Source organism: Sturnus vulgaris, chromosome Z (genome assembly GCF_052056855.1).
Source record: "Sturnus vulgaris isolate bStuVul1 chromosome Z, bStuVul1.hap1, whole genome shotgun sequence".
Lineage (NCBI taxonomy): Eukaryota > Metazoa > Chordata > Aves > Passeriformes > Sturnidae > Sturnus > Sturnus vulgaris.
The window spans coordinates 81381674-81402624 of NC_142283.1; the positions used below are offsets into that span (position 1 = coordinate 81381674).

Consider the following 20951-nt stretch of genomic DNA (forward strand, 5'->3'; position numbering starts at 1 on the left):
AAATCTGCCCGCAGAAACCTGAGTGTTGTCGATGTGACCGGTGATCTGTGTGTCTGCTGTGACCAGCTCTGGGCTAACAGGGTCTGCCTGGGGCGATCAGCTGCACTCAGAGCAGCTCCCAGCAGCAGCCCCGGGCTCTGCAGCTCAGACAGTGCCACACCTGTGTGTGCAGGGCTGTGGGGGTTTCTGCAGTGCCAGGGCACGGTGGCCCCGGCACAGAGGACACACAGTGCAGGAGCATCCCTTGTTCTCCAGAGATGAGCAGTTTGCTGGCCGCGCTCACCGTGAGGTTTGGGGAGCTCGGAAATGCTCTACAGGCCTGTGGATGTGGCATTTGTGGGTGTGCCATGGTGGCACTCGGTTAATGTCTGCACTCGGTGATCTTAGAGGCCTTTTCCAGCCTTGATGGTTCCCTGGGCAGCTTCTTCTGCTGGGGTCAGGCTGGTTTTGCTCGTTCTTGCGCCGTGATCTCCCTGTATCCCCGGGATGTCCTGTGCCGCGTCTGGTGTCCCCAGAGCACAGCCCGTGGGTGCTGGGGGTCACAGGAAGGGGGGACAGACACCTGGCGCCCCGGAGCGAGGCGGGAGGACACAGAGCAGGGAGCCAGGCGCCGGGGTTTGCAGCTGGAGCTGCAGCAGGGCAGGGAGGAGAGCAGGAGAGCAGAGCTCTGCCTCCACCTGCGCTGGTCTCCGCCGTGCCCGGGGCTCTCCGCGGGATGCTGGGCACCGGGAGCTGTGTTTATGGATGGGCTGGGATAATTAAATTTCAGCCTTGGAGCGGCCGCTGGCGTGGGAGCAGAGAGCAGCAGGAGCCGTGTCCTTGTTTCCTGCTGCCTCAGTCTCTGCGGCGCTGTGGCTGAAGCCTGGGGAGGATTCCTGGAGTCAGGAAGGTCTTGAGCAAGTCTGGGGGCAGCGCGGGGCAGTGGGGCAGGGATGAAGGATGCCTGGCTGTGAGGGGAGGAATGCTGGGGTGAAGGGAGGTAGGGGAGGGATGCACCTCGTTGTGCTGCTGACAGAGCTTCCCAAAATGAGGAAACTGTGTGACCTTTACAGGCCTCGACAAGCTGTGCAAGCCAGAGGTCACGGCCCTAATTAACACCCGTGGTGCCCTCCTAATGACGGATATCCTGCTCAGATCCCGGGCTTTAATGGGATCGCCCAGCGAGGGACAGCACCGCCCCTGGGAGAGGGGTTGGTGACAGGGAAAAGACACCCAGGAGTCACCCTTGGGCTTCTGCTGGGAAATGATGGGATGTGGCACCAGAGAGACACTGTGGGGGCAACCAGAGCCACTCTGGGGGCAACTAGAGCACTGTGGGGACAACCAGAGCTACTGGGGGCAACCAGAGCACTGTGGGGGCAACCAGGGCCACTGTGGGGACAACCAGAGCACTGTGGGGACAACCAGAGCCACTGTGGGGGACAACCAGAGCGCTGTGGGGCAACCAGAGCCACTGGGGGGACAACCAGAGCACTGTGGGGACAACCAGAGCCACTGTGGGGCAACCAGAGCCACGGTGGGGGCAACCAGAGCCACTGTGGGGCAACCAGAGCCACTGGGGGGACAACCAGAGCTACTGGGGGGGCAACCAGAACACTGTGGGGACAACCAGAGCCACGGTGAGGGCAACCAGAGCACTGTGGGGGCAACCAGAGCTACTGTGAGGGCAACCAGAGCACAGGGGGGGACAACCAGAGCCACTGGGGGGGCAACCAGAGCCCCCCCAAACCCCTGACAGGGCGTCCAAGGTCCCTACAAGGACAACCAGAGCCACTGTGAGGGCAACCAGAGCCACTGGGGTGGCAACCAGAGCCTTCAGAGGATGAAGGGTGCCCAAAGGTCAGTGCAAATCCCAGCACCATCATCAGGGCAAACACTTCTCTTGCAGAGGCGAGAGCGGGAGAGAGAGAGGCAGAATAAAAGAAAACTCCTGAATTCTTCCTCCCATCTTTGTATTTCATGGCTCTCAGGGTGCCAATTATAAAATCCCCACATCTGTGCAGACGTGAAAAATGGAGTGAGAGGTGTATTGAAAGTTGTTTTCACAATGGTGTGTGGCTCAGCTAATCAGATAGATCATTTAATCACCATCTTTTGCGATTTAGAGTTTGGTTATACATTTTAGTAATTGTTGTATGGTTTTATGTATAGGTACCGAATGGTTAGAAAGATTCGTGCAGCACATTTTGTCAAAATATTTGTATTTATGTTTACGTACTGACAAAAGAAAATCAATTATACACTTTTATCCGAACCACACACGGGTGATTTTAACTTTATTGCTGACATTTGGAAGCCTTTTCCAAGTCAAAAGCAGTGTTCTCCTGAGGGTGAGTGTCAGAAAGCACAGAAGGTTTAAAACTCCCAGGCTTCGGGGTTCAAACGACAAAGGGGCTGGGAATAAAGTTAGCACTCAGACACCTTAGAACCGGTGTCTCTTTGTTTTTCTGGCTTCCAGCTGCCAGCAAAGCCTCTGTTGAGCAGGTTGGGGTGCCTCCCCCAGCAGGGGCACAGAAATAAACAGGTTTGTTTTCCCTGCACGCTGCTTTGGTGTAGCCACGAATTCCGTTTCTGGTCCCAGCGCCCTGCTGTGCTGCAGGAGCTGCTGGCTGCGTTCTGCTGCAGCTCTCCTGAAGCTCCCATCGAATTTGGCTCCTTGGGGGGATGTCAGATGCTGGCCTCCCCAGCCTGAGGAGCTGGAAAGGGACTCTGGTCTGCAGTTCCGTGAGAGCTGGCCACGTTTTCCATTTTCCATCCTCCCCAGCCGAATACCATCACTGCTGGTTCTTCATTACAGCAGCCACGGCCAGGGGACAAACTGGGGCTGCTGGTGGCGTTTCCTTGGGGCTCCTGGTGGGCTGTCAGAGGTCAGGTGTGGTTTGGAGAATGGGGGAGGCAGGAAATATGATCTCTGTGGCCTTTGGTGACAGGCTGGTCAGCCTGGTCCGTGGGGTTTGCTGTTGTCTCAGGTGGAGGAGGCAGAGAGGAGAACGGATGTGGGCAGAGGTCAGCCCCAGCATCCCAGGGTGATTTGGGTGGGAAGGGGCTTTAGGGTCATCTCATTCCACCCCCTGCCATGGCAGGGACCCCTTCCACTGTCCCAGGCTGCTCCAAGCCCTGTCCAGCCTGGCCTTGGACACTGCCAGGGATCCAGGGGCAGCCACAGCTGCTCTGGGCACCCTGTGCCAGGGCCTGCCCACCCTCCCAGCCAGCAATTCCTTCCCAAGATCCCATCCAGCCCTGCCCTCTGGCACTGGAAGCCATTGCCTGTGTGCTGTCCCTGCCTGCCTTGTCCCCAGTCCCTCTGCAGCTCTCCTGGAGCCCCTTCAGGCCCTGGCAGGGGCTCTGAGCTCTCCCTGGAGCCTTCTCTTGTGCAGCTGAGCAGCCCCAGCTGTGCCAGGCTGGCTCCAGAGCAGAGGGGCTCCAGCCCTGCAGCATCTCCGTGGCCTCCTCTGGGCTGGCTCCAGCAGCTGCACGTCCTTGTGCTGTTGGAGCCCAGGGCTGGAGGCAGCTCTGCAGGTGGGCTCTCACCTGAGCACAGGGGCACAGGGGCACAATCCCTTCCCTTGGCCTGTCTCTCTCCCACTCCTGTGTTTGTCAGCAGCTTTTCCCTGGATGTTCAGTGAGACAGACACAGCCACGAGAGTCAGGACAGGGGCTCCAAGTGATTTTCTGGGCTCCAGGGTCCTCCTTTGGGGTGATTCTGCCTCAGCCCCTCTGACTGCAGCTGGGGACTGAGACACAGCCAGGAGCATCACAAAGGCCATGGCTTCGCTTGTGAGGAAAAACAGGGCTCTTTCTTCCCTTTTTTCTCCCCTCTCATATGTTCTGTTTTCCCTTTCAGCGCTTCTAGAGCTCTACTAATTATTAATAATTAGGCTGACGAGGCAGAACTTGGTTTCTTTCCATTGCGTCTGGAGGAAGCCCAGGAGCTTGGCGTGGGTCCCACCCAGCCCTACCTGGGCTCAGCCGCCCCACCGAGCTTTGCCCATGGAATCACAGGAGGGTTTGGCTGGAAGGGACCTCGGGGACCACCCAGCGCCAGCCCCACGAGCCCGGAGTGCCAGGGCAGCCTGGTGGCCCTGGGTGCTGGGGCCAGGTGAGGCGCAGAGATGGGTCTGAAATCCAACCGTGTCCAAGCACGTGGATCCCAGCGCTGCTTCACAGAGCTCCCTCTGCCAGCGGGAGGCTTTGGCTCCTTTTTTTTTGTTTTATTTTCCCCTCTGAGAGACCCGTGCACAGACTGAGATCTCTTGGCAGGCTCAGGTGTCTCCCCACAAGTGGAGAAGCCCCAGCGCTGCTGCGGCCCCCAGCTTGCCCCCAGGTTGCCCTCGAGCCTTGCCGTGGCTCTCAGAGCCTCCAGCAGCTCCCGGTGGTTCCCATTCCCTGCCCTCTCCGCCTTCCTGCGCGGGATGCTCTTTCCTTGCAGACCCTCGGGATTTACCCACCCCCTGTTCCCTATCTGTTTTTTCCGCCCCGTTTCGGGGACAAAGCCGCCCCTGGGGTGCCTGCCCCGCTCCCTGCCAGCACGAGCAGCTCTCTCTGCTCGCTCCTTGCGTGCAGAAGCCAGCATTAGATAATTGCCGGGTTGAAAAGAGGCTGTAATTATTTTTGCTTCCCGGCTGGAGGAGCAGGCGGCGCTTGCCAGGCGGCTCGGTGGCTGCTGGCAGATGCTCTGCGGAGGGCATCCCTGCCCTGCCTGCATCCCTCCTCCGTGCCGGAAAGATGCTCCTGTGCCTTCGTTTTGGCTGCTGGCTGCCCCCAGATCGCTGCCCCGGGGCGCGGCGCTTCCCGCCCACCCTCAGCAGTGGGGATTGCTCAGCCGTCAGTGTTTCACCCCGTGTTTCGTTATTCCCCGTAACTCCTGCTGGGCAGCGCGGGGAGCAGCACCGGGCTGTGAACCCACGGCCGGGTTAATGGAGCAGCTCTGGTGATTAAGGGCTCCAGCAAGAGCCGTCCTTCTGGCATGAAGGACACAACGGGAGCGCATCCACAGTTAGTCTTATTTTTTTCTGATTTATTTTAATTTTTTATTTTGTTTAAATTTTATTTTTTTATTTTATTTTTAGAATTTATTTCATTCCATTTCATTTAATTTCATTTTAAAATTTTATTTTATTTTATTTTTATTTTAGCTTTATTTTTAATTTTTCATTTAATTTCATATTTTATTTTAATTTTTATTTTATTTAATTTTATTTTTAAATTTTATTTAATTTCATTTTAAATATTGTATTTTATTTCATCTTTAAAATATTTTATTTCATTTCATTTTTTAATATTGTATTTTTATTTCATTTAATTTTTTTATTTTTTAAATTTATTTCATTTAATTTCTTTTCTTTTTTATTTTATTTTTATTTAATTTTATTTTCTTTTTTATTTTTAAATTTTATTTAATTTCATTTTTTAATATTGTATTTTATTTCATTTTTTAGATATTTTATTTCATCTCATTTAATTTCATTTTTAATTATTTTATTTTATTTTTAAAGTTTAATTTAGTTTAGTTTTTTTAATATTTTTTAATTTCTAGTTTTTTAAAATTTCATTTCATTTCACTTTCCTGCTCTGAGCAGCTGGGTGGTCCCTGAGGGTCGGGGGTGTTTGGGAGCAGGACGGGGCCGGGCTGCGGCGGGAGAGCTGGCCTTGTCCCTTTGTCCCTGCGGGGCTCCGGCGCAGCTGCAGGGAGACCTTGAGAGCCCCGAGGCGAGCATGTGCCAGGAGCGCCTCGGAGCCTTCCTGCCAGCCCGCCTCCGATGGACTACCCGCGGCTGAAAACCTGGAGCCGGGAGGCTCCAAGCGCTGGAGGCTCCTGAATGTCCTTTCCCAGCTGAAACAGCTGTGAGAAGCCCCTGGCCACCTCTGCACGCTCATACGGGCTACTGACAAGAGACGGGGGCTACTGATTTGTGATCAGAATCCGAATTTACTGTGAGCTACACGTGCTTACACACCATTTAGGAAGGCAGTGATTTTTTACGATGTTCATTTGGTTAAACATCACACAGACAAGCTTTGCATTTCTACTTAGTTCAATCTTCTTTCCTGTCGCCAGCCTTGATCCGATCTTGTAATCTCCAAAGCTCTGCTTGCTCTTGCCAAGGCGTCTTGGTTATCAAACTGCAAATTAATTAATGCTGATTAAATCCTCGGTGCGATCAGAGATACCACATGGTCACCTGCCACCAGAAAATGGCGTTTTGTCAGGAATATCCCCCAAAAACTGGGATCCTCCTGCTGAGTGCACATCCTGATCCCCAGCAGAGGCTGGTGCTTCCCCTGGAGGTGAGGGTGTGCTGTGGGGACGGCAGATTCCTTCCGAAGCCACTGGGCCTCCGTGAGGGAACCCCCAGCCCAAAGGCAGATCTGGGAGCTGGGATATGAGATCTGGGATCTAGGATATGGGAGCTGGGATCTGAGATCCAGGATCTGGGATGTGAGATCTCAGATCTGAGATCAGGGATCTGAGATCAGAGATCAAGGATCTGGAATATGAGATCTGGATCTGAAATCAGAGATCTGGGATCTGGAATCTGAGATCTGGGATCTGGGATCTGAAAACAGAGATCTGGGATCTGGAATATGAGATCTAGGATCTAGGATCTGAGCTCTAGGATCTGGGAGCTGGGATCTGAGATCTGGGATCTAGGATCTGGGATCTGAAATCAGAGATCTGGGATCTGAGATCTGGGATATGAGATCTAGGATCTGGGAGCTGAGATCTGGGATCCTGGATCTGAGATCTGTGATATGAGATCTAGGATCTGGGATCTGGGAGCTGAGATCTGGATCTGAAATCAGAGATCTGGGATCTGGAATCTGAGATCTAGGATCTAGGATCTGAGCTCTAGGATCTGGGAGCTGGGATCTGAGATCTGGGAGCTGGGATCTGAGATCTGGGATATGAGATCTAGGATCTGGGAGCTGAGATCTGGGATCGGGGTCTGTGCTCCAGAGATGGCTCAGCTCACTGACACTGCTCACCCAGCTCCTGTTGGCTCCACACTCACCAGCTCCAGCTTCTTAATGCCTTAGTGGGTGAGAAAACACATTTTATACCCTTCATATATGAATATATATATATGTATTTGCCTGTTCAGCCATAATTTCAGAGAGGAGCAGGGATGGCATTCCCGGGCTGCTGCCCATGCTTGGTGTGGGACCCAAGTTCAGAGGGTGTCACATCCTCACGGGCAGTTCTGGAGGCTTTTTTGCAAAAATTGCCTCATTTTCCTGAGCAGTTTTGGCTGTTCTAAGCTGAAAATCTCCGTGGCCCTCTCAGCTGCCCGGCAGGCAGGGTTTGCACCCTTATTTCTGTTTTTCCTGCTGTTTTTGCCGTGTGGTTTACACGGGCAGTCACACATGTGACACGCTGTTCAGCCGCTGCAAATTGCTCTGTAACGTTTCCAAGCAAGTTTTCAAAATGAAAAAGTAAAGAGGCAGCAAAGGGGGAAGGAGGAGTTGCAGTTCTCCGCCTCTTGCAAATGGAAAAGGGGAAATTAAGCAGGTGAAAAATGCTGGTGGTGCCACATGCCTTGGGAGGGGGTAACTAATCATCCTCTGAAAGGTCACGGTTTTGCTCATGGTTAACCTCCAGCGAGCTGTGACGTGGGCAGAGCACAGGCATCACATGGATCCTTCTCTTCTCTTCTCTTCTCTTCTCTTCTCTTCTCTTCTCTTCTCTTCTCTTCTCTTCTCTTCTCTTCTCTTCTCTTCTCTTCTCTTCTCTTCTCTTCTCTTCTCTTCTCTTCTCTTCTCTCTCTTCTCTTCTCTTCTCTTCTCTTCTCTTCTCTTCTCTTCTCTTCTCTTCTCTTCTCTTCTCTTCTCTTCTCTTCTCTTCTCTTCTCTTCTCTTCTCTTCTCTTCTCTTCTCTTCTCTTCTCTTCTCTTCTCTTCTCTTCTCTTCTCTTCTCTTCTCTTCTCTTCTCTTCTCTTCTCTTCTCTTCTCTCCTCTCCTCTCCTCTCCTCTCCTCTCCTCTCCTCTCCTCTCCTCTCCTCTCCTCTCCTCTCCTCTCCTCTCCTCTCCTCTCCTCTCCTCTCCTCTCCTCTCCTCTCCTCTCCTCTCCTCTCCTCTCCTCTCCTCTCCTCTCCTCTTTTTCCAGCAGTGACCGGGCTGTGAGGCGCAGGGATCCCCTCGGGATGCTGTAGCCGTCAGACTCAGCTCCAGCCAGGAAAGGCACACAGCAGGGAGGAGCTGGGACTGCAAACTTGGAAACTCTTCGTGCTGAAGGCAGCCAAAACCTGAGATTTGTCCTGCAAAGCACCTGCTGGGCTCCGCGTGCGCCAGTGAGGAGGATGAGGTCTGCCCGTGCCGAAAAGGGAGCGGCGAGAAGGGCGAAGCTGTGCTGACCGCCGGGGAGCCCAGGTGCGCCTCGCTGCTGGGAGAACGCTGCCAAGGTTGGTGGGCAGGGGGGGTTTGGGCAGGGCAGAGCCGTGGGGCTGCTCTGGGCTCTGCCCCACAGCGGGGCCGGCTGAGACATCGGGGACCTGTGCCACCAGCCCTGCGCTTCGGCACTGTCCCCAGGAAACCACGGAAGGGAAGCGAGGCAGGGGCTGGAGCATGTAACAGCGCTGATTTTTTAATCTCAGGGAAAAGAACCCTTCTGCTTTGATAGCGATCTCTGGGCTGTGCTTCTCTGCGCTGCTTGGGAAGTCTGTTGGTTCCTCACCCAGTTTAGAGCATTTTATTTCTCTGTGTGTGTGTGTGTGTGTGTCCTCAGATTTGTTGTCGCCCTGTGTGGTTTGAAGCAGCGGGCCCAGAGCGAGACCCCTCCCCAGGAATCGGCCAGTAATAATGAGGGGCTTGGTTTCACACGACATTTCTGACCTGGAGGCCCTGGGACTCTGCCGGCTTTTCCAGTGAGGAGGGCGGGGAGGCGGGACGAGCCCGAGGGCGCGATGGCCGAGAAGTGCGACTGCCTGGCCAGCATGTACGGCTACGACCTGGGCTGCCGCTTCGTGAACTTCCGCCCGCTGGGCTTCGGGGCCAACGGGCTAGTGCTGTCGGCCCTGGACAGCCGCAGCTGCCGCAAGGTGGCCGTGAAGAAGCTGACGCTGGGCGATGCGCGCAGCATGAAGCACGCCTTCCGCGAGATCAAGATCATCCGCCGCCTGGACCACGAGAACATCGTCAAGGTCTACGAGGTGCTGGGCCCCAAGGGCGCCAACCTGCGCGGGGACTTCTTCAAGTTCAACATGGTGTACATCGTGCAGGAGTACATGGAGACGGACCTGGCGCGGCTGCTGGAGCAGGGCAAGCTGGCCGAGGAGCACGCCAAGCTCTTCATGTACCAGCTGCTGCGCGGGCTCAAGTACATCCACTCGGCCAACGTGCTGCACCGCGACCTCAAGCCCGCCAACATCTTCATCAGCACCGAGGACCTGGTGCTGAAGATCGGCGACTTCGGCCTGGCCAGGATCGTGACCAGCACTACTCGCACAAGGTAGGCGGTGCCAGGCTTGTCGGGTGGTGTGCTCAAGCTCCGTCAAGGGAAAATTAGGTCGGATATCAGGGGAAGGTTTTTCACGGAAAGAGTGATAAGGAACTGGAATGGTCTGCCCGGGGAGGTGGTGGAGTCACCATCCCTGGAGTGTTTAAAAAAGCCTGGATGTGGCACTGGGTGCCATGTCTAGTTAAGGTGTTAGGGCTGGGTTGGACTCGATGGTCTTGGAGGTCTCTTCCGACCCAGTGATTCTGTGATCCTGTGAATGTGGCTGGGCCATGGTGGCCTCTTCCAGGGGGAGCTGGTCCTTGAGCCCCTTTGGGCAGCTGTGAGCCCTGCTGCGTGGTCACTGCTGATGACTGCTGTGCTCCAAGCTGAGACACATGTCCATGGAATCGTGGTTTGGGTGGGAAGAGACCTTTAAAGCTCATTCAGTCCAAGCCCTTCCACTGGGAGGGGCTGCTCAGAGCCCTGTCCAGCCTGGCCTTCAATGTTTTCTGGGCATAGCCCATGCACTGAGCTCTGCCAGAATCCCCAGGGCTCTGCAGTGCTGCAGGGAGGGCACGGGCAGGGTTTGAGTGCCCTTCAGCTGCCTTCCCTTGCTGTATGTTGTGTATGTCAAATCCATGCTCAGGTATTTTTATTCTGTCTCAGCGGTGACTGTGGGGAGGTGTGTGTTTGCTTGCTTACTCAAAAGACTAAGCTCTGTGTTTCTTGCCCTGCTGCTGTTAAAAAGCACAAGCTGCTGGAAGCACGTGGGGAGGGGACCTGGCACGTCCACACCCACTCTGCTGGGCTTTGTCCTCACTTCCGTGCCAACCAGCTGCTTAAAAACCTGATTTCATTTGAATTGCATTCATTTGACATAGGGGGAGAGGAGTGCGTCTTTGAGACTCGGTCAAACCCTTTCATCTGAGTTCCAGATCCAATGACACATTGAATTCTTGGCTGTTTGGTACTTAGTGTATCATGAGGCAATAATAACGTGAGTGACCGGGCAGCCTGCAGTGTTGACAGCGGGCAGGCAGCGTGGGAGGGAGGGATAATGGGTGAGAAGGCTCTGTGACACACAGTCCTGATGCTGATGGATCCTGAACAGAGCTGCAGATGTGAAATGCGGGTTGTCTCCCAGGCTGGGGCTCTTGGGCAGTGGAGGATCGCGGCAGAGGCTCCATCAGCCCTGGGGTCTGTGTGTTCCTGGCAGAAAGCAAAGCCAGTCTGCAGCTGCTTCTGTTAAAGTCACTGCTTGGTGTTGTGAGACGAGATGAAATCTGTTTTCTGGAGCTGGATGTGGGGAAGTTGGGGTCCCCCATGGTCTGTTATTGTGCCTGTACCAAGGTTTAAATGCACTTTGCATTTGCCAGTGGGCTCCTGCCCAGTGCTCTGTGAAGGAAGGCATGGAAGGAAGCCAGCAGAGGATGGCAGAACAACAGTCTCATGGTCCTGAGCTGATTTAGTCTGGGTATGAGTCTTGGCTGTGGAGAGAAACAGAGCCTGGGAAAAGGAATGAGGTTGCAGAAAGCAAGCACGGGGTTCCTGTCACTCTCCCTGCCCTTTTCTGTGCTCCCTTCCTCACTCATTATTTATGGCCCAGCTCAGGAAGAGGCTCCCGGCTCTTCAGACGTGTGATTTGTTTGTTTAAAGTCAGGTAACTCCCAGAGAAACCCCTGCGAACAAGGCAGGCTACACGAGCACAGAAAGGCTCTGATTTAAGGAACTCGGTGTTGTCAAGGGCTGCGGGATCAGGGTAGGAGTCATCTGTTCGTGTCTGCTGCAGAATTACTGTTATTTCTGGGCAATCCTCTGTTGCCTCGATAACAGCCAGCGCAGTGGAAGGAGCTGTCAGGGGCTGCATCTCCTTGTTGGTGTTTGACTCTGCCAGATGCCATTGCAGGAGCATCCTCCAGCTCCCGGTGGAGTGGGAGGCTGGAGCATCAGTGCAAAAATACCCATCTGAGTGTGCAGAGGAAGCTGGATGCTGCTCCAGAGCAGAGCTGAAAACAGCAGATAATGTCAGGTTTTGGTGGTTCCTGGCCCTGAGCAGGGCTGTGCTTGCCAGAGCTGAGTGCCAGGGCCTGCAGAGGGTACAGCAGGAGGGCTGGCTGGGCGGTGGGTCAGTCCTGCCTTTGAAGTCCAGCGCTGCTGGGATGGCTCAGAGAAATCAATTCCTCTCCCTGTTTCTCTTTCAAGCTCCGCTCTCCTCCAAGGCTCGCACAGATTTGTGAGCTCCGTGGCTGTGCTCTGGCAGGAGGCAGCAGCAGGAGGCAGAGCAGTGGAGCATCCACCCACCCTGGGGCTGCCCTGATGCCTTAGGATTTGTGGTTTTGCCTTGGGTTTTGTGTTTTTCAAATCCTGTACTGCTTTAGTGCATGGCTCTAAACTCCACATAGAGTGTTAGCTAACTGTCTTCACATTTTGGTCAGACAGAACAATTCCTCTGAAACTCAAGGACACCCTCTGCCCCAGGCCCTGAAAGTAAAAATAAAAGTGAATTGGGGGGGGAGCAAACTGGGGGTAAATTACTTCATTACCTGAAGCTGTAATTGGAGGATTAACCCCTGATATGCAAATAGGCCAAACTTATAATGAAAAACTCGTGACCATCACCCATCCTGGCTGTAGCCTCCGGGAGGCTTCTGACTGCCCAAGGTGTACCTGTTGAAGGCCTTTCATACCTATTTTATTTTATTTTTCTCGACCTTGCCTAGCCTCTGTTCCAGGTGGCCACTCCAAGGCATAGCCCGAGCAGAGCAGGGACTCTCACAGCCCAGACGTGGTGCTGCCAGCCTGTGCTTGGGCAGAGGTGAGCAGATGAAATCCTGCACCCTGCGTGCACCTTTGGGCAATTAACTGCCCAAAGACCCAGCAGATCCAAACCTCTGAGGGCAGAGGAGCTGCACTCGTGTCGTAATGGATTCCTGAGAGCCTTTGAGACAAGGAAGGGTCATCTTAAGCACATGGATTTTTTTCTTTCCTTTGTTTTGTGTCTGGAATATGCTTACACTGACTGTTGGTAACACAAAAGATTGCAGGTTCTGTGGTGTTATTTGTCTCAAAGGTCACATCTCTTCTGACCTGATCTTTCTCAAACCCCAAACCGTCCTGCTGAGCGTTGAAATGGCAAATAAGAGCCACACTGGATTGTGAGCAGAATTTTAAACACAGCTCAGAATACACAAACCACCTGAAAAACAGCCCCTGCCTGGCAAGATGTCTAGTTTATGTGACTTTCATCAGGCAAACGTTGAGCTGGGATAACGTGGTGGGAAGGAAGAGGGGAGCTCCCCAGCTCTGGGACATGCTGAATTGGGATAACGTGGTGGGAAAGGGAGAGCTCCCCAGCTCTGGGAGATGCTGAGTTGGGATAACGTGGTGGGAAGGAAGAGGGGAGCTCCCCAGCTCTGGGAGATGTTGAGCTGGGATAACGTGGTGGGAAGGAATGGGAGAGCTCCCCAGCTCTGGGAGATGCTGAATTGGGATAACGTGGTGGGAAAGGGAGATCTCCCCAGCTCTGGGAGATGCTGAATTGGGATAACGTGGTGGGAAGGAAGGGGAGATCTCCCCAGCTCTGAGAGATGTCCTGAGGCACAGCGAGGAGCTGGCCTCTCCAGCTGGGAAGAAGCAGCTTTGGCTCAGTTTTTTCCACAGTTTGTCTGTTTTTCCTGCTCTGATGCCTTTCTCAGTGTGGTGAGAGCAGCATGGGGACATCTCGTTGTCTCAAACTTCTCCTCAGCAAACAAACTGGATTTCCAGGTGCCAAGGTCACGTCCAGATCTGGACTGTCCCAGACAGCTCAGACCTGGGATGATCTGAGCCCAGTCTCAGATACACAAGGTTCTAAGCTCAGGTACTGACAGACATTTCTTTAGGACACAGAGTATCAGGCGTAGCAGGAGAAACCCCTCAGGAGATGCTCCTGTTCATCCGTTGCTCTCTCTCATCCACTCTTCCATGAAGCTCTCAGCTGTGCAGGCTCCTCTCTTTTCCATCACCTTGCTCCTTATCCCTGGGAGTTTATCCCTCTCAAATATCTCCACATTACTGCTTTCCTCCTTGGCCTGGGCTGTTTGTGGTTTCAGCACTTGGTGCTGCACCTCAGTGCCCAAAAGGTGAGTGAAGGAGGGTTGGGATGAAGAAAGGAGCGTTCCCAGCCTCCACAAGGAGAACCACGAGGTTCATATCCTAGTGCAGGACAGGCAAAGCTGGGAATGCCTTGTTCATAACCCTTCATCCCTCGGTGAATGCATTCACCTCGCCTTCCACACTGGAATCCTCTGCCATGCCCCCTCTGTCTGCAGCCGTGGGGCCCTGCCTGCCCCAGGGTCCTGTCCCTGCCTGTGTGACTGCAGAGGCTCCTGATGCCCATCATCCATCCATCATCCATCATCCATCCATCATCCATCATCCATCCATCATCCATCATCCATCCATCATCCATCCATCATCCATCCATCATCCATCATCCATCATCCATCCATCATCCATCATCCATCCATCCATCCATCCATCCATCCATCCATCATCCATCATCCATCCATCATCCATCCATCCATCATCCATCCATCATCCATCATCCATCCATCATCCATCCATCCATCCATCCATCCATCATCCATCATCCATCATCCATCCATCCATCCATCATCCATCCATCATCCATCATCCATCCATCCATCCATCATCCATCCATCCATCATCCATCATCCATCATCCATCCATCATCCATCATCCATCCATCATCCATCATCCATCATCCATCCATCCATCATCCATCATCCATCATCCATCCATCCATCATCCATCATCCATCCATCATCCATCCATCATCCATCCATCATCCATCCATCCATCATCCATCATCCATCATCCATCATCCATCCATCATCCATCATCCATCCATCATCCATCCATCATCCATCATCCATCATCCATCATCCATCATCCATCCATCATCCATCCATCATCCATCCATCATCCATCATCCATCCATCCATCATCCGTCCATCATCCATCCATCATCCATCATCCATCCATCCATCCATCCATCCATCATCCATCCATCCATCATCCATCCATCATCCATCATCCATCCATCATCCATCATCCATCCATCCATCCATCCATCCATCATCCATCATCCATCCATCCATCCATCCATCATCCATCCATCCATCATCCATCCATCATCCATCATCCATCCATCCATCCATCATCCATCCATCCATCCATCATCCATCATCCATCATCCATCATCCATCCATCATCCATCCATCCATCATCCAACATCCATCCATCCATCCATCATCCATCATCCATCCATCATCCATCCATCATCCATCCATCATCCATCCATCATCCATCCATCATCCAACATCCATCCATCCATCCATCATCCATCCATCCATCATCCATCATCCATCATCCATCCATCATCCATCCATCATCCATCCATCCATCATCCATCCATCCATCATCCATCCATCATCCATCCATCATCCATCCATCCATCCATCCATCCGTCCATCCATCATCCATCATCCATCCATCATCCATCATCCATCCATCCATCATCCATCCATCCATCATCCATCATCCATCCATCCATCCATCATCCATCATCCATCATCCGTCCATCATCCATCATCCATCCATCCATCCATCATCCATCCATCATCCATCATCCGTCCATCCATCCATCATCCATCATCCATCCATCATCCATCCATCATCCATCATCCATCCATCCATCATCCATCATCCATCATCCATCCATCATCCATCATCCATCCATCATCCATCCATCATCCATCATCCATCATCCATCATCCATCATCCATCCATCATCCATCCATCATCCATCCATCATCCATCATCCATCCATCCATCATCCGTCCATCATCCATCCATCATCCATCATCCATCCATCCATCCATCCATCCATCCATCATCCATCCATCCATCATCCATCCATCATCCATCATCCATCCATCATCCATCATCCATCCATCCATCCATCCATCATCCATCCATCCATCATCCATCCATCATCCATCATCCATCCATCCATCCATCATCCATCCATCCATCCATCCATCCATCCATCCATCATCCATCCATCATCCATCATCCATCCATCATCCATCCATCCATCCATCCATCCATCCATCATCCATCCATCCATCATCCATCATCCATCCATCATCCATCATCCATCATCCATCCATCATCCATCATCCATCATTCATCCGTCCATCATCCATCCATCATCCATCATCCATCCATCATCCATCCATCCATCCATCCATCATCCATCCATCCATCCATCCATCATCCATCCATCCCCTCTCTTGGTGCCCTAATAAACACCCCTGGCTCCAAATGACTCTTCAGGTCCACCTGCACCAGGTGTGGGACAGAAGAGGATGTGGAGGGAGGTGCTCTCATCCCCTGCGCACCCTCAGCTTGTGGGGGCGCCGGCAGACAGCAAAGTCAAGCAATGATTGTTGTCATTAACACCGGTGGATGTCTAGACTTTGAAATATTTAATGTTTTGGAGGGCAGGCTCATCCCTGGCTGTGCATGCTGAGGGATGTGTTGGGTCCCCCAGCACTGGGCTGAGTGTGGGGTGGTTCTGTCTGGAAAGACAGATTTTTGCTGATGGAGACACAGAGATTTCCCTGCCGTGACAAAACCATGAACTAAACCTATCCTTACCCTTTGTTATCCAGGACAGATTATCCCTTCTGGGCGCTCTGCCTGGTGCCCTAGAACACCTGGGAACATCTGCACGGGGTTCCCAGAGGAGCTGCTCTCCCTTTGCCTTTTGGCAGCATTCATTGCACGATTCACTGGCACAAATCCCACACCATGCAGGTGTGTCGGCCCTCTTAGGGGGAGATCTTGTGATAAATGCTTTACAGACCATCTTCAAAGCTTTGAAGTCCCCCTTTAGTTTTGTACTTGCTCTTCAGTGCAAGCATGATCGCTTCCAGTCCATCCAGTGAAACAGCAGAATTCCCAGGTGGGTTTACACAACACATATTTTGCGTTTTGCTTGTAACACCAGAAGGAGGAACAGCTGAGGGCAGGTGCTGCCTGCTGTGGGTGAGGGGGATTTGGGAGGAGGGGAGGCTGTGGGGCGCTGCTCCGTGCTCCTCTGGAGGGACCACCCTGCAGTCCAGCCGGTGCTGAGCCTCCCTGCCGTGACCCCGGCCCGCCTGCTCTCCTGCTCCGTCCTCTGACGAGGAGCTCTGTGCTCCCGGAATAAACACTCTGTCATCCCACAGCAGAGCAGGTCACGTTGCTGGAGCCGCACGCAGCAGCCGCTCTGCTCTCCTCCTCTGAGCGACCTTCCCGCAAACCCGGCCTCTTCCACGGCCCCTCCTACACCTGCCCGACCTGCCTTCGGAAAAACAAGGTTGAAAACACTGCTGCGAAGAGGCAGAAGCTCCAGGATTATTCCAAAAGCTTGGCTTGTTGCTATTTTGAGCCCCCCCCCCGTCTGCACCAGGAGCTGATCCGGCTCCCACGGGTGCAGCAGCAGAAATCCCAAACGTGGTTGTGGATGCGGCACGGATATGCAGGCTGTGCTTGGGTCCTGATGGATTTCCAGTTTGTGAGCACCTGCACTGCGCCTCTGCGGCTTTTTGGCTGCAGGAAGGTGGATTCAGGTGGGAAACACACCTGGGAGAGCCCCGGGCTGTGGCGTGGGGGCTGCTTGGTTTGCTGTAGGCAGGATCCTGAACTCCCATGGCTGCTGGATCCGTCCGGCTCCAAGGAGGAGCCCCAGGGTTGGGTGGTGGTGGTTTTGGAACCCCAGGGTTGGATGTTGGTGGTTTAGAAGCCCCAGCGTTGGATATTGGTGGTTTTAGAGCCCCAGAGTTGGTGGTGGTGGTTTAGGAGCCCCAGGGTTGGGTGGTGGTGGTTTAGGAGCCTCAGGGTTGGATGGTGGTGGTTTTGTAGCCCCAGGGTTGGGTGTTGGTGGTTTTGTAGCCCCAGGGTTGGATGGTGGTGGTTTTGGAGCCCCAGGGTTGGATGGCCATGGTTTAGGAGCCCCAGCAGCTCCTGTGCTCCCCATGTGTGCCAGATTCCCTGGAATCCAACCCTGGGGCTCCTAAACCACCACCATCTGCAGAGCTGCAGGTTCAGTGTGCTGTCACCAGGGTGACACCAGGATGCAGCAGCACCTGACCTGAATTTTTTCTCCTTCTGGTGTTCAAGCAAAACCCAAAATATGTGTTGTGTAAAGACTTGGAAAAACATCCATTTTTCTTTGCTCTCCAGTTCCCTTGCTGTGCTGTTTGATACAACTCGATGGCACCTGTAGTAAATTCATCACCTTTATAGATTGTCTCACACGCAGGAGGACAGGAGGAGAAGCAGGAAAATGATACTTGAAAATTGCAAGGAGAATAAAAAATAGCATGGGAGGGCTTAGACTTGAAATTACTTCTCTTTTTCAATTAACTCCATTATGTTGTTCTTGAAAGAGATTCTAGTGCTCCTTCAGTGCAGAAAGGGCCGTGCTGAACCCACAGAACATTGTCATCTTAGTTAGAACTAATTAATATGCTTCAGCTCTCGGTCTTTCTGTGTGTCTGGATCCATCATCCGTGCATAAATGGTGAAAATCTTGTGCTGGAGCCCTTAGGTGATGGCCAGGAGTGCCCGGGCAGGTGGAGGCAGAGTCCAAACCCTGAGTCCAAACCCTGTGCCCAGCCCAGGGGCAGGTGGGTCCTCATCCCCTGGCAGTGACTTCAGGATCTGAATTCCTGGTGGATTTCTCCGTAGAACCTGTCAGTCCACGCGGCTGCAGTTCCTTCCCCCAGGTGGAACTCAGGAATTTTCTACAATCAGGGATCTGTCCCGTGTTTTTAGCCCAGGGAAAAGTGTCAGGGCTGTACCAGCTGCTCGAGGCTGTGCTGCCCGCAGGAGGACCTCGAGCCAGGTCAGAAAAGTCTTGATTTCCAAACCTCCAACCACTCCTTCCCTGCATTCCCGCACAGGAAAGGAGAGGGATAACGCAGAATTCCCGGGTGGAATGCCCCGGGAGGCTCCGAGGACCGCAAGTGGGTGGGATGGAGAGCAGCTGCAGGTTGCTCCCGTCCGTGGTGGAGGGATCCAAGGTTTCCCAGCAGGCAGAAGCGGGGAGATGGCAATGGGACACTGCCACGGGGTGATGGCCAGCAGGAGAGGAGTAATCACAGTGAGAATTAATCACCACACGGCAGAAGCAGAAGGGTCGAAGGTGTTTCCATTTGGAGAGTTTTTGCAGGGGATTTTCTCCAATAGGCGCCTGGGGAGGAAAATGTTTGTCTTGTTGTGACTTTCAGATATTTGCAGTGTATTGCTCATGCATCTTGCATGGTGCACACACCCCCGAGAGCTCAGATCCGTCTTGCTGTCAGGGAGGAGAAACACATGAGCAGTGTTAAATCCATAAGGAGCGTGGCACTCCATTCCTGGGAGAGGGAGGAAATGGCTCCAGCTATGAATTGCCCTGGATTAGTACCCTCAGAGTTTGTTTTCGTGGGATTCTCCAATAAATACCAGCGTCTCCATTGTTGGGAATAATTGCAGTAGCTGAGAAGTGGTGGTTTGATCGGATAATGCCTGGGGGCTTTTGTGCTGGCTCTGATTGAGCAGCATTAGCAAAAATATAGCAGCACTAAATGAAACTTCTCAGCTAATCAGTCTCCATTACAACTTATCATCAGAAGGCCAAAATTAAAATGTTCTTTTAAAAGCAAGCCCTTCATGATTAAAAGCTTGATGACTCGCACATTTGGGAATTGGCACGGAAACCTGCAGTGGGGGAAGAGGAGTGTGATCAGCCTCGTGGTGTTTGTGGTGGTGCTCTGCTGTCGTGTTTAGGTGGAGAGATGCGTCCTACAGCATCCCAGGAAATGCTGTACAGCACAACTCCAGGATTGCTGCAGCTGAAAACAGTCTGTGGAGCTAAATCAGTAGGGACGGAGTTTGTAGCTAAGCTTTTATGTGAACTCTGTTCATGCTGTCATTGCATTATGACGTTCTCCAAATGCTTCGTGGCATTTAAATGCAATTCAGCTTCATAACTTAGTTTTATTTTGCTGCTCCTGCTGCAATTCAATCTACCTCCTGTAAATATGTTAATTTAATGTAGAAAAGGCCACTTATGAATATTCCAATGTTATCCTGATGGAATAACCATCCATGCCCAGCCCAGGCGTGACAATGAGGGGTCCCTGGCAGTGCCAGGGTTATTTCCAGGGAGTGAGGATGAGGAGCTGCCCCGTGACATCCTCAGTGTGAGCAGGGACTGAGGATGAGGAGCTGCCCGTGACATCCTCAGTGTGAGCAGGGAGTGAGGATGAGGAGCTGCCCCGTGACATCCTCAGTGTGAGCAGGGAGTGAGGATGAGGAGCTGCCCCGTGACATCCTCAGTGTGAGCAGGGAGTGAGGATGAGGAGCTGCCCCGTGACATCCTCAGTGTGAGCAGGGAGTGAGGATGAGGAGCTGTCCCCCGCCATGCCAGCAGCCGGTGACAAGGGAGGGAGGTGATTTATTAGCAAGGCTCAGGCTCAGCGCAGGAAGAACAGGGTTTCCCATCCCTGCATCAGCTAGGTATTCCCCAGAAGGGCTTTCCCACTTATGCCATGGCATCCTGTTTTCAGGAGTCTTGGCTGACAGCCCTTGGCAGCTCTGTTCCCCATGCAGACAGCCGCTGACACAGGAGGCTTTCCTGCTGGTCCTCCCTAACCCTATTGTTTTCCCGGATAACGTCTCACATGAAGGGCCATTGGGATCTGTAGGACACACCCAAGTCGTGCGGAGGCGACCTGGAATGCCCCAGGCAGGTGTGACCCGCAGATCTGTGCCACCGAAGCCATCTGTCCTTCGCAGGAGAGGCTGCAGCACCGCGGTGGCAAACAGCCCCCGCCTGTCCTGGTGCAGCACTGGCGTCCCTCTGTCCCCACTGGGGCACCCCAGGTCACCCCTGACAGCCCCAGCCGGCCACGGGAGCACACAGGCGTGGGGGGCTGGATGTCCAGCGGTGTCCGGCGCTGGGGCCGCAGGACGAGTGACCAGGGACGGGTGGAGGAGCTGTGCTCCCCCCATCCTGAGCCATCTCTGCTCAGGGTTCAGGATCTCTGCTGTTTTCCCCTCCCTGACCCCTCTCTCTGCTCAGGGTGCAGGATCTCTGCTGTTTTCCCCTCCCTGACCCCTCTCTCTGCTCAGGGTGCAGGATCCCTGGTTTTTTCTCCTCCCTGACCCCTGTCTCTTTCTCTCTGCTCCCCCAGGGTTACCTCTCTGAAGGTTTGGTGACCAAGTGGTACCGCTCCCCCCGTCTCCTCCTGTCGCCCAACAACTACACCAAAGCCATCGACATGTGGGCAGCTGGCTGCATCCTGGCAGAGATGCTCACCGGCAGGATGCTCTTTGCTGGTAGGTTTCTGTCTCCTGTTCATTCGCTTTTTTTCCTTCCTTGCTACCCAATTCCGAGGCTTTCCAGCCCAGCAGAATT

The 20951-nt window shown here is 53.2% G+C and overlaps 1 protein-coding gene across 1 annotated transcript in view; it reads left to right on the top strand.

The window, feature by feature from the left end:
* MAPK4 (mitogen-activated protein kinase 4) overlaps positions 1–20951 on the top strand; it is a 53610-nt gene that overhangs the window by 17422 nt on the left and 15237 nt on the right. The window contains exons 2-4 of the mRNA XM_088156055.1: positions 8105–8399; positions 8723–9445; positions 20728–20872. Of these exons, the coding sequence (XP_088012181.1) occupies positions 20815–20872 (58 nt within the window). The 5' untranslated portion in view covers positions 8105–8399; positions 8723–9445; positions 20728–20814. The remainder of the gene's footprint in view (positions 1–8104; positions 8400–8722; positions 9446–20727; positions 20873–20951) is intronic.